Here is a 13161-nt window from a genome sequence, read left to right on the forward strand (position 1 = left end):
TAATACATTATGTTACTAGAATTATGGTACTTACACGCCTAGGATCAACTGGTGAGTGTTGTTAATCGCCCAGCAGCTCGTGGACTGTGACTGAATATTTAAGCACGGGGAAGGTGAACATGGCTCCTGCCAGACACCGCGAGGCTTCCTCCCGGTTCGTGGTCTGTTTGCTGCCCTTCTCTCTGAGCCGTGTGAGGCACGCCGCTCACAGCTGCAAGGAATTCAATTAGTTTGGGAAAAGGCGCATGTTAATAGAAATGAAAGGGTGAAATTTGGTACAGATCTCTTCGTGTGTTGGTGTGGTTCTTAGTGGCATCCAAAATCAGCCCTCCTGTTTTCTAAATACTCGGAGATTGCACTTAAAACAGGAGCACTGGCAGTGTTCATGTCCTATGTGCAAAAGCTAAGGCTGAGCTTCTGATAGTGGCAGGAGATTACCAGAATTTGTCCTCCCAGATTTCCCACCTCCTCTCTCTTGTTTTTGTTCCTGATACCCAACTGCTTTCCTCGGCTTCTCGAGGCACAGCTGTCAGTAAGGTAAATTTAACAGCAAATTCTCTTGGGACCCTTTAATCCGCTCTGCCTGATATTTAGTATGCAGGTACATCACCCCAATTGGCAGTTGGTACACAGACAAGAATTTAAGGTTTTCCCTGTTATTTGCCAGTATGAGCTAGTTTGCACCCTGCAGGAAAGCAAGGGCTTTGCAAAATCCTCCAATATTGGCCTAATTCTGTTCTCTTAAAAAGTGAGACTCTTAGAAAATTCATCCTCTTACATGCCAAGGCAACGTTAGTGTAATGCTAAGCCGAAGTCACGAAATATATGGAAGGGCAGCTAGCACAGCAAGTTGTGTAAATCAGCATGATGTTGGGCGTTGCACAGCACGCCCTCGTGCTGCATCACGGTGGGTGATTTGCTGTGCCTGCAGCTCGCGGCGCTCAGGCTTGGGTCAGCCCAGCCACGGCAGCAGGAGCCGGTGTCACACCAAAGAGCACACGGGTGGAGAAATACACGTACAGCACCTCTGAAAGGAAGAGGTAGCTGCAAAGCTGGACCGCATGTTCCCCATGAGGTTTGTCCCTCTGTCTTAATTCCAAGTTATGTAAGTATTTCCCTTCTCTCTACAGTTCCCAAATGGCTGAGAAGGATGAGGCAGTCAGTTTTTACCCCCATTCCTGTACAAGCTATTAGTTTAGAAGGCAGAATATCCAGCTCAGATCCGTAATGCCATCCCAAGTGCTCTGCATGAGTTAGGAGGACGTGAATTTCAGGTAAAAAATGGCAGAAAAACAACTGACCTGATGGTGTAAGGCCCACCTGTGTGCTGGCTGTGAACCTGAGCCGCGAGTGAATGACGCCGTACAGCAGAGAGTCATTGCTAGATTGCCGAGCACAAAGATGCATTGTGTGACTCACTCGCAGTGTTTCTACTACCATTATAAACTCTGAGAGCACTTGATGAATAACAGAGAGTCAAGAATGAATTCATCCATGTTTCACTCTATAACGGTCTATTATAAATACTGAGCCAAATTCTGCCTCCAGATACGTACAACTCTCATTGAAGCCTGCCCACTGTATTTATTTTTAAAGATAAAAGCACTTCTGTTGCTTCCACAGAGGACTTCTGTGACACAGTCCATTGTAAGGATGTGAATATCCTTCCTCAAGAGCTTGAAGAGAAGCGGGGAGTGTCTGCCAGGGACGGGGAAGGGTACTTCAGAGATAACAGCCTGCAGGCTGCGGCGGTGGGGTCAGAACCGTTACCTTCGTCCAAGGGATTTTCAGAAATGCGTTTCCCCACGGTCATGTCTGACGTTACCCTCTCGCTCCCCGCAGAGGCTCCGGGCTCTGTTTGTGTTACCCAGGGGCTGAGCTGCCGCAGGTTCAGGCTGCTCCTGGGGTTCGAGATGCATGGGGTGGGTGGGGGAAAGCTGAGCCAGGGATTGGGTTGGGGGGGTTGTTTTCTGAGCCTCCTTGAGGGGTGTAGATGAGAATCTCACTGGTCTGCCCAGAACAGGCTCCGTCCTGCCCTCGGACCCCAGGCATCGGTGGCTTTGGTTGTGTGCTGCTTGCTCCTGTACTGAGGGAGACATCTGTCCTGTGGACACACATTTTGGAAAGGTGAATCAGAGATTGCGTTCTGATCTCATGCGGTAAGCACCTAGAGGCAGAGCATTGTCTCTTTGGTACACAGGAGAGGGCCTTTGGCCCAGCTTGGGCTCCCTCCTTGGTTATCACCCTTCATCTCTCCCGGCTGGACTCCAGACGGCCGCATCGAGGCTCTGGCTGTACATGTGGAATCGCTCCCTGATGGCCGGGGTAAAGGAGGCAGGGAAGGCAAAGGGATGCGGATGTGTTTATGATGTCTGCAGCCCATGGGGGCACGTCTCGGGGCCACCGAGCTCTGTGACACTGCTCAGCCCACCGTTTTTGTTACAGCTCAGACAAAAATGCTGGGTGTGAGTTTTCACCTGCTCCTGCAGTCTTCATGCAGTTATATATCCCCAGGGAACAGTGCTGGGTGGGTGTGAGAGCAGAGCTGCACCTCCCAAACCACAGGGTTTCACTGGGTGGAGAAAGAGTTGTTATTCCATTTTGGGGTAGAATTAGAGTTTGAGTCACACCTTTATTATGAATGAAATACCGTATTCATGATTCACTGTGATTTTTAATTTAAAGCAGCACGGAAAGCCATTATTATTAAACGATATCTGATCAGAAGGGGGTTGAGTTATCAATGGTGAATAATTATAAGACAACTAATAATAGTCTTTCATCATGCTTAGATACTTTCTGCAAATTGACCCGGCTCTGTGCAAACTATTGTTCTGTCATGGTGGGATTTTAATTCAGTGTCTGCAGAATATACGCACCATGTAGTCTTCTGCGTTTGTTTCTGGACTGCTCAGCCTTTGCAATACCTGGTTGCTCGACCACATTCAGCTGATTTCTTTTAGGTGCTTTTATTTTTTTTTTTTACTCCCAGGAAAAAAAAAAAAAAGGTGGCAAGTGCTGTTGGACAAGGCCTTCTGGTTTTTGGTTTTCACTTTGATGTTGCTGGCAGTGGTCAAGCCTTTCTGTCCCCGCAGAATTTACCTTATCGTGGAAACACAGGTTAAAATATGCTGTCTTCCTAAGCTTACCTACTGAGGAGCTACTGGTCCATGAGGCACAGCCAAAGCCTGTGGCTTGTGCAGTGGCTTCTTTCCTGGCTTGGACAAATGTGAGCTAATTAACAGCAGTGAAACACATGTGAAGTAGCAAATAATTATTAGTTTTGTTTATGTATAAATACTGATAGTCATAGGAGAATGCAAACACTTGTATGGGAAACAAATGTTTCCCACGCACTGTTTGGGACAAAAACAAATGGGTGCAAATGCTCCCAGAACAGTACGAGGGGATGCACGCAGGGTCAGACAGCACATATGTTCGGGAGCCCAGTGAATGTTCTGAAGTGTTGTCTCTGCCGCAGATCGCAGCAGGCTGCAGATGCTGTACAGGACGGATCCTGGGCCTGAAGAGCTCCCTGTTAGGCGAAGGCTGAGCTCATAGCTGCACCCGTTATTTGTGACTGCAGCGAAAATGTTACTAGCAGCTTCATGTCTCTAAGCAGCTACTGCATTCCCTCTGCCCTGGAATATCCTCTATATCTATCCTGCATTCCGTCTGTCACCCTGGAAGACGTCATTGCATCCCGATATTGATTCACTTCTCATCAAGGGTTTACATTTCACTGTCATCAATGAGTTAAAATCAGATTAGCAAAAGGCAGCGCTCCAGAAGTCAGTGTTAGTGGCACCTGGGTGTCAGGGAGGATTTGACCCATGATTTTTTACCACTCATGGCTTGTGTTGATTTCAAAGCTGGCTCACTCGTGGCCAGGACAAGCAAGCAGAGACACTTCTGCATTTAAGCCCTCTCTCATCTGCAGGACAAGAGCTGCTGGTACCACCCCTGTGCTGTGCCTGGTGGCTGTGTGCTGGCCGGGGCACAGTCGCCCCCTCGGTGCTGATCTCTCCTGCTCGTGTCGTTACAGGACAAGCGGTGAAGGAGAGGAGAAATGGCGGAGGATAGGAAAGACGAAGCCAAGGCACCGCACTGGACTTCGGGTCAGCTAACAGAGGCTTCTTCACACCCGCATTCACCCGAAATCAAGGAACAGGGTGGCGCGGGTGCCGGACTGGTCAGAAGTGCCAATGGGTTTCCCTACCAAGAGGACGAGGAGCCCGGGCTGGGCGGCCGGGAGCAGCCGGGGACGTACGCTCGGACCAAAGAGAACGGGATCAACGGAGAGCTGTCGGCAGGGGACAGGGAGACCGCAGGTAACATACCTCAACACCCTGCAGCTGAGCACAGCTGAACACTGGGCAGTGCTCTGAGAAGATTTTAGGAAAGCCGTGAGGGCGGCTTAGGGCATCCTGGTAGATGCGAGGATCACCTCACTGGGGATGGGGAGAGCAGCCAGTGCAGAGGAACCACATGGCTGCTTGGGGCTGGGAGCAGGAAACCACTCAGGTGCTGAGCACTGATAGTGTCCTGCTCTTGCGTGCATGTGCGTGCAAAGTTTGGTTTCTGCTGTTACTGCTCACAAGTAACAACTTCTAGAAACCTACCGACTGTTTGCAGAATAACCTGTTGATCAGTCTGGCCAGGAATAGCACAGTCAGCATTTATTCGCCATTGGCTAGGCTGGGATGCTCTCTGGGGCCTTGTCTCTTTGTAAACTATGTTAGGATTTTAGGATTCAGCTTGTTATTTGGGGGAGAAAAAAGTGTGACTGTGTTAAAATGAAATATGCAAAGCAAATTTCCTGTTTTAGAAGTAAATGCTAATTCACTCTGTGCAGAGCTCCCTCTTTAAACCCCAAATGCACAATGCAAGAGGAATGTCTCTTGTACAGGCGCTAGTGCCCTTGATGCATCCATCCATGCATGCTAAAGAGATCTTTCTAGCAATGTTTGTTGGCTGTTGACAGCACTTCGAGATGTTATCCATAATTTCTCAGCAGTTGGAGAATGTTAAGGCTCTCAGACCCTAAAGTCATTTCATAAGCAATTCTACTAGAAATGAATACTTCTGCTACAAGGAAATGGGTTTGGATTTTAAGAGTCTCTTTTTGTGGATAGCCAAAACTAGAAAGCCATCAGTAAAAGAAATCCTGTGTAAGCATTCAGGTGAGCACGTTGTTGGTGATAGTTTGGGAGGATGATAACAAGATCTCTTTCCTTTGCTCTAACCTAACTTTGTACTGTGCTTAGCCAGCAAATTAACAGGAGCAGCTGTGCAGGATCACAGAGGTAAGATGCTGCCGTTCTTAGGGCTGTGGAAAGACTGGAGTGTTTTTCTCCTTTGCCACAAATGTTTCAAACAACCTTGGACAAGTCACCCGTACACATGGAGAAGTAATAACTCGACAGAATGAAGAGGAATTTCCTCTCCTTATAAAAGGAGAAGAGAAATACTCTTCCCAGATGCTCTCAAAGCTTGGGGCAGTGTCTCAGAGACGTGGACATTTAATTGGGGAATTTGCAGCTAGTGGCTGAGAGGAAGCAGGAGCCCAGTGCAGCAAATCATTGGGCATTGCAGTAGTGTATTTTCACATCACTTTTTTAGATGAGGGATTAAAGAGCAGAACAAATCCAAATGTGGCAGCAGGACCAGAGAAGTGCACTTACCGAGGGAATGAGACTGCTCTTGATCCGTGTGAAGTTTGCTTCGATCACCACTTTGTGGCCTCGTTTCCTCCTCCCCTGCTTTTTTCTCACTGTCTACTTAGATTGCAAGATCTCTTATGTGGGGACTTACTGTCAATACATGCAGTTATTGCTAGGGAGTCTTAATATAGCTTATTTCATGGCATCTTTCTTTGTCCTTGAAAACCAGAAAAATCCCTAAAACTGCTTGCCTTCACGCATGAATTTCTAGTTCTCTGGAAATTCAGATCCTTGAGCACTGACTTAGAGGAACATTAATGCAAGGTAAAGCATCTTAGTGTACATAAAATATATTTTTAATCATTTCACTCCTTTTAAAGGCCATCAGGAGAAACCTGTCAGCAATTTAGGGGAGTGACAGAAATGAAGGGGGGCATGGGTTGCCAAAGCCACACTGGTGTTTGCTAGCAGGACATACTTACAGCATCATGAAGCAATTTGATTCCGAGATTGATCTTGAAACCAGGATTGCCATTTGCAGCTGACTTCAGCCATCTTTGCTCTGTTTGCTTGTAAATTGTAACTGCAGTGGGGTGTTGTGTCAGATACGACGTTTAAATGCCACTGTGATACACATAATTACCAATAATGCAAATCATTTAATCATTTGTAGTAGCTTTCTGACTCCAAACAGCTGAGGAGAAAATGCACAGGAAGCCAAGGTCGACCGAGATAATTAAGCCAAACTGAGTTTCTGTGGATTTATAGGGATTTTATTTTCCCTGGTGTAAGTCCAGACCAATAACCTAGGCTGCTCTGGCTTCTCAGCTTTCGTGTCAGAGTCCATAAATCCCCAGTATCAGCAAGAAGAAGCTCATCCGAATGGAGCACAGGTACGAGCAGGGCATTTCCCTGGGCAGCTGCACGCTGCCCGATCCCTGTTGGTGAGATTTCAGTTGTGGTTTGAGGCATTTCGCATCAGCTCCCCGGCACCAACTGACCCACGAGCTGGGATTCGTTCGTGAAACAGGCATCCCCCAGAGGGGGGCATTCAGCAACAGTGCCCTATCGCCCCGGGGGCATGGCACAGCTTGCAGGGCTCGTGCTGTACAGTCTGTGTGTTAAAGGGAAGGTTAGAGCCACCAGGACAAAGGCACCTTATGCCAACACTGATGCGGAGGCGAGGGGTGCTAGTCGGGGAGGAGAGCAGCAACGCATCCAATCTATCACTGCAAGTGATGTTTTTAGGTTTGCACAGTTACAATTTGCCTTCCTGTATAGGTGTGTGTGTCTCTCTCTCTTGGCGTCTATCTAAGAGTTATTGAGTCTGGCCTCAATTTTGGAATCCTCTGAATCTGGCTGTTGTGTTGCCTTTGATTGATCTGCCTCTGTATCGTGCTGGTAATGGCTGCATTATGGAGGCACATCAATGCCCTCCTTTCTAATGGGCCCACGGGAACGTGGGAGAGCGCACAGCGCTGCGGGCAGGGCAGCCTCGGGGCCTGATACGGCATCCTCCGAAGTCAAAGGTGAATACGTGCGAGAGAATGGGCCTGGTTTATTGGCACAATGCATGGGAAGCTGTTATGGAAGTGATATAAGCAAGGGTGCTAAAGCAGATACTCGTTTTCAGCGTGTGTGTGTATGTATACGTATTTGGGCTACCACAGGTCCCACACTGCTCCCAAGTTGTTCCTGAAGGCACCTTGCCCTTGGGCAGGCTGCAGCACCCCACCAAGTTTTAACGTCCTCTCCCTGATCCCTGCCTCTTCACGTTCTTGCTGACGTGTGCGTGCACACACAGAGCATCTTCGGTGAGGATCTTGTGAGTCTGAAGCGTGGAGGATCGGGGCTGTAGCTTTTGTCAAGCCAAACATTTCCACGTCACATGAGACGTGTGCTGCACAGGGGGCGTGATGGTAGAATCTCTGGAAACTCACTCCGAAGTGGGCTGATGTGGAAAGCTTTGGATTGGAGCCATGGTAGAGCACAGGATGTGTTGGGCTTGTGAAGAAGTATGAGCGTGGCAGCCTTTTCCTGGCATACTGAGAAGTTGTGGTCAGCTAGTTGGGAGGAAGCAGCGAGGAGCAGTGCAGATGTGCTTCAGCAGCCCCTGGGAAGCAGCGCTTCAACACCATCCATCGTGTTTGACTTGCAAGGAGCATCAAGCTGCAAAGGTTTGTTTTTCTGCACTTAAAATGCATTTATTTTTCTTTTCAGTAATGTAATGACTAACCTGTCAAATTGATATAATTAGGGGTGAGAGCAGTTAGCTGTATTGTGGAGCTTCTTCTCTGCTCTGTCTATGTACAGTGACTCAGCTGATTGAGCGCTTTCTTCATTATATTCCAAATGCAGGCTTATAATCGGAGGGGGGGTGGGTTACCCACACAGTTATCTGATGAATTATTTTTCTGACAGATTAAGGGAAAGCATTTCCTGAAATCCTGTCATCAGAGCCGCAGGACAGTGGCTCCATCCGCGTGTCAGTTGATATTAAGGACAGTAACGTGCCCTGCCAAAGTGACAGAGCTCTTCATTAATTGGCAGAGTACCCAAACTGCGTGGGATGCAAAAAGACTGCTGGAAAATTGGAGCAGACTTCATGAGACAGCACAGAGCATCACAGGTTGAGCTCTCCTGCATTGTTTTTCAGAGCCTTTGAGTCATAGGGAAGGTGGATGTGAGGAAGGTCAGGCCAGATAAATGAGAGAGGCAAGTGTTTTTGGTGGCTGTGGAGACCCAGAGATGGGTATGTGTTAGTCTGTAAGAGAAACAGAAAGAGGAGAGAGCCCTAGACCCATGGAGAGGGATGAAAAAGGGGCAGTGCTGAGCTGAGGGAGGCATGAGGGACCAAGGAAGGGACCAAACCCAGCACTGGGAAAGTTAGGATAGGTGGTGGGCAGAGAACTGGTGAGAGGAAAGACGTGAGGGAGCAAAGCAGGGGCAGGAGGTGGCAGGGAAAGAAGGAAAAATGGAAGAAAAGGAGAGTGGAAAGTGGTTCAGTTATACCTGTTCATCCGAAGCCAACACCTCCTTTGCGTGATGGCAAGTATTGCCCCAGAGAAGAGGGGACTCAGCAGGGAATGGCAGCGTCTACAGGGAATAACCAAGGAAGAAAGTGGGAAGGGGTAATTCAAGTTCCAGCCCTGGATGTAGTCTGTCCTAATTCAGCCATTTGTTTTAAGGCTTTGTTCAGCCAGACTAACTGGGCGTCTGCAACAAATGTGTTCCTGTGACCAGCTACTCCTTAAAAAAGCGTATTGAAATAAGCTGCAGGGAATGTCAGCCTGAAGGAGTGCCCTGTCACAGCCAGTGAACAGATGAGCAGAGATGCGGGGTCCCTTTAGTCTGTGCAAAAGAGTTGTGGTGCAGGTAGGGACTGTGCGTGTTCCAGCCACCTGGCAGCACAACAAGGAAACCGTCCGTGTCCCATCATCTTGCCTAGCCTTGTAGCAGCCCGTCTCCAGGCAGAGAGGCTCTTCCTCACCGTCCTCACCACTACTGCGTGGTTAGAAAATCACTGTGACCCCTAGTTCTGCTGGCTCCAGGCGCTGCATCCACTGGGGCAGGACCGGAGCTGCGATGGCTGGCTCGGGGGCAGGACTGCGGCGCTGTGCACAGGGTCAGCAAACACAACGGCCTCTCCGTGCTGAAACTGCACCAGGCAGGTCAGTGCTTGGTCCTGGGATGTGTTAGTGATTCGTGTCCCCTGCCAGGGACTTTTCATTTAATCTTTCCTTTGCATGTTTGTCTTTCTCTTTTTATGATACAGATGGCACTGCCAGTAAACATTTAAACAGGCCTTCTTCATCCAGAGGCCTTTTTAGCCTTTCTTCCCAACAGCACTGCTTTGTCACAGCTCTCCTTTTCATTTGGCTGCTGGCACTGCCTGTCCTGCTGCTGCCCAACCCCCCCAAAGCTCCCTGATCGCCTGTTCCCTAAAGGTGCCTCCCTCAGGTGGGCATTTTCAGCAGCCAGCACGTCTCGAGCACTGCAGACAAAATGCATAGAAGGATGCAAAACGAGGGATGTTGAAGGATGAATGCGATTGCCGTGCTCGTCCCGTATCGGTTGTTTGTTTTGCAAAGCTTGAAGAACGCATCTTACCATGTCATAGATAGCTCCCGTGGGACAGAAGCTGTTAATTAGGCATTTTGATCTCCCTCCCTTTGCCCAGGAAATGTGACAGTAATTACTGTGCACCATCATCTTTGCCAATTTAGAGACAGGCAAACATACCAGACTTCGGAAACTTTTCTTCTTTATGTTAAGAGTAATGCAAGTGTCATTTTCTGGGACTTGTTACTGGAATATTTTAGACGTGCTCGAGGGGTGTTGCTGGAGAGAGCATCGGTGGAGGCAGCAGAGGACCGGGGTCAAATGTGGCTGAGAGACGGCACCGACCAGCTCCTTCCTTCGTGCTCCCTGTTCTTTCTGCTGCACCTTGGTGTTTTGTTGTGACACCAGGAGCTTCGTGAGAGGGAGCTTTTCTGTTCCAGCTCTGATCTGAGGGCAGGAAGGTTTGGAGGAGCGTTCTTTAACAAACAACAGAGCCTTGTCTTGCAGGCACACAGCCCCTCTGTTTCAGGCGCAGCTGAAATGGCAACTTCTTCCCCAGAGTCACCTTGAAAGGGAAGCAGCAGGTTCCCAGGTGTGACAGCCCGTGCTCTTCCTCCCTTTTCCCGTTACAGAACCCACCGTGCGTGGCTTGGTGCCCAGCCGTGGCTAAGCTGAGCTCCCCGTGGCTGTGCCTGCTGGAGGCCGGTCCCGTTCCCTGCGGGTGGTGCGGGGCTGACCCTGGTGCCGTCAGAGCGGCTACGAAAACACGAGTCCGCTGCTACTACTGCGAGGAGTGCCAGGCGCTGCTGGCTGCCTTTTTCCACGTTGCCATGCCAACTGGTCCCTGTGCTGAGCCAGATCTCTTTTTAAGCTCCGCTGAGAGAGAGTCTGTAGCCTGGGAGCTTATTTAGCATTCAGGAGTGCACAGCCTCTCTGTAACGGCTCCGAGGCGCAGTCAGGCTGTCTGACAAAGGGAAGGAGCAGTCTTCTTTTTGGTTTTCCCTTCTTCTCCCAAATTTGCTTCTCAAGACGGGGTAGATGGGGAGAGAGACAGGGAGCACCATTCAGTGGGACCTCACTGAGGCACAACTTCCATGAAAACGAAAGGGACGTGTTGCTTTGGGGGGCATTTGTGGTGCAAGATAGATGTGTGTGAGATTATATAGATGCATTTATATAGAGATATATGTATATGCACACGTTTCTTGGTTCAACTAACCCTAATGAGCTACTCTGTATTAAAATGGGAAGGCAAAGCAAGCTGGGTTTTAATTCAAGCAAGGAGCTCAAATGAAAGATGAGGAGGGAGCCAGGGATAAAACACCTGCCTTTGTCTTCCCTGCTGTTTTAAGCTGTGAGGTTAATATACAGAGAAACAAGTAATCTTGTCTCACACGACATTCATATCCTGAATTAGGACAGCAAAACCAGTAGTTATGTACTGGTGCTTTGGCTTGGGTTCCTCCTGTTTGCTGCTGGTAGATCAACTGCTCGCTTTAAGCCATTATAATGATAATTAATACAGGTTTGCTTGCCTTTGCCAGCTGAAGGGATGGAAATCAGCATAAAGCGGCTGGCATTAGCTGGCATGTGAGCACTGCTAATCCAGTGCCTGTCCGCACCAGCTGTGAAAAGGTTGATCTGGAAATTCAAAGGCAAGGTTCAAAGCGAGAGGGCTGTGTGCTGGTTTTGACTCCATCGCTTGTTCTTCAGGAGATGCTGAGCAAAACATTTACATTTCCCTGTGCTGTTGTGCAGACCGACTGCAGAGCAGAGCCAGTGGTGCTTAGAAAGCTCATTTTGAGGTGATGGTTTGGAAATGCAGTCTTGATTGTTTGGGGGGTTTTGTTGTTATTGAGTTCTTACTCGAGACGTGCAAACAATGCAGGAAACTCAAGTCACCCCAGCTGTGTACGTGAGATCACATGCATGAGCTCTTCTCCTGCATGAGGCAAATACTGGCTCAAAACTTCAGCACTTCGTCTCTAACTGCATGCAGTATGTGGAAAAGAATTGTGAGATGCCATTATTTCCAAGGCAGGAAAACCTGCTAACTGCTTTCCGGAGAGTCATTCTCATTCAGGACTGGCTAAATTGAATACTTCATGGAAATCAAATTCACTTAGAAGGAACATATACTTTGGGAGGGGAACATAAACCCCAGGTATTTCATTTTTTTGTTCATATTTCTTTCCTTGAGACTAATTCGTAGCAGCACACGACTGGTTTGGTGCAGGTCCCAGCAAGCCCTGCTGCCTGCAGCAGTTAGAAGGAAACTCGCTTACAGCCCGCGGGCTGCCCAGGCAGGTGCCTTGATGCAGAGGAGCAGGAGTACCAGCTGCCAGTGCTGCCTGGATGTGGCAGTCTGGCTGACTTAGCAAAACCGCTTGCATCCCCGCATGGGAGAGAAGAAAACGGCTTCAACTGGAGCTGCAGTTTTTTCCCCAAAAGCCAGGGTCTGTGCCAAATCCAGGGCAGTGAGCCTGCACAGGGTGTTGGTGAGCTGGGAAGCAGCTGATCCTTTGCTGTGTCTGTCCAGGAGTTGCTTTCTCTTCCTTTCTATTTAAGAGTATATTGTCCTGCCAGACAATTGCTCTGTCAGCTCTTCCTCCTTCTCTTTTGCACCTTCAGTCTAGAGGAGTAGGTGCGTCTCTTTCCCAATCACTTCATACAACCAGAGGTGTGGGCTAGCGGTTTCCATGGGTGGGCAGGCAGCAGGAGAAGACCATGGGAAGGGTCAGGGCTGGGACCTGGTCAGAGGTGGTGACCTGGCAGGGACAAGACTTGCTTCTGCTGGGATGCTGCCGGAGGAGACGGGGGGCGCAGAGCTTCTAAGCAGGGCTGCAGCTGCTCCAGCAGTTCACCCAAATCAAGAACTTTGGGATTAATTTGGCTGTGACGTGGGATCTTCTTTATTTTGCCTGCCTCCAGGAAGGTCCAGCATCTTGTGTGAGTACACAGGGCCATCCCTTGCAGTCAGCAAGGGAGAGATGCCTGTCTGGGTACAGGCAGGGGCTCGGCCGGGAAGCGCAGCCCGGAGGAGATCAGCAGCACAGCTGCTGCTGCATTGCAGAGCTGCTGCTGGGGCAGGGTTTGACTGGCAGCATGAGCTGTAGGGCGAAGGTGCACCGTATTGCTGCGTTCGGTGTTACCAGGTCCCCTAACAGGACGAACCTAAACTGTGTTACACTGCCAGAATGGTCTTTGGTTCTGCTGAACCGGGCACAACTGGAAGCCTTCACACAAAGCATGCACGGGTTATTGTTAATGTTAATCTTAAGTTCAGCAGAGCTTGTGTAGCATACTTTGTTGTGTTTTGGTTTTTTTTTTTTCCCTTCTATTTTAAAGATCACAGAAAGCACTGTAAAAACTGTATTAAAAAGGAGCTAAAAAAGAACTGTAGGGACATGTTCTCTCCTGCTGTAGGTTGCTGTAG

At 49.0% G+C, this 13161-nt stretch overlaps 1 protein-coding gene across 37 annotated transcripts in view; it reads left to right on the forward strand.

The window, feature by feature from the left end:
• Positions 1–13161, forward strand: part of MAP2 (microtubule associated protein 2) — a 197919-nt gene that overhangs the window by 127350 nt on the left and 57408 nt on the right. For 36 of the 37 annotated variants that reach the window (XM_080598970.1, XM_080598963.1, XM_080598988.1 and 33 more), the window contains one exon: positions 4046–4331. The exons of the other annotated variant lie outside the window; for it this stretch is intronic. In XM_080598970.1, the coding sequence (XP_080455096.1) occupies positions 4070–4331 (262 nt within the window). In that variant the 5' untranslated portion in view covers positions 4046–4069. The remainder of the gene's footprint in view (positions 1–4045; positions 4332–13161) is intronic. 37 annotated transcript variants of the gene reach the window in all.

Source organism: Anser brachyrhynchus (assembly GCF_964034855.1).
Source record: "Anser brachyrhynchus genome assembly, chromosome: 7".
In the NCBI taxonomy this organism is placed as follows: domain Eukaryota; kingdom Metazoa; phylum Chordata; class Aves; order Anseriformes; family Anatidae; genus Anser; species Anser brachyrhynchus.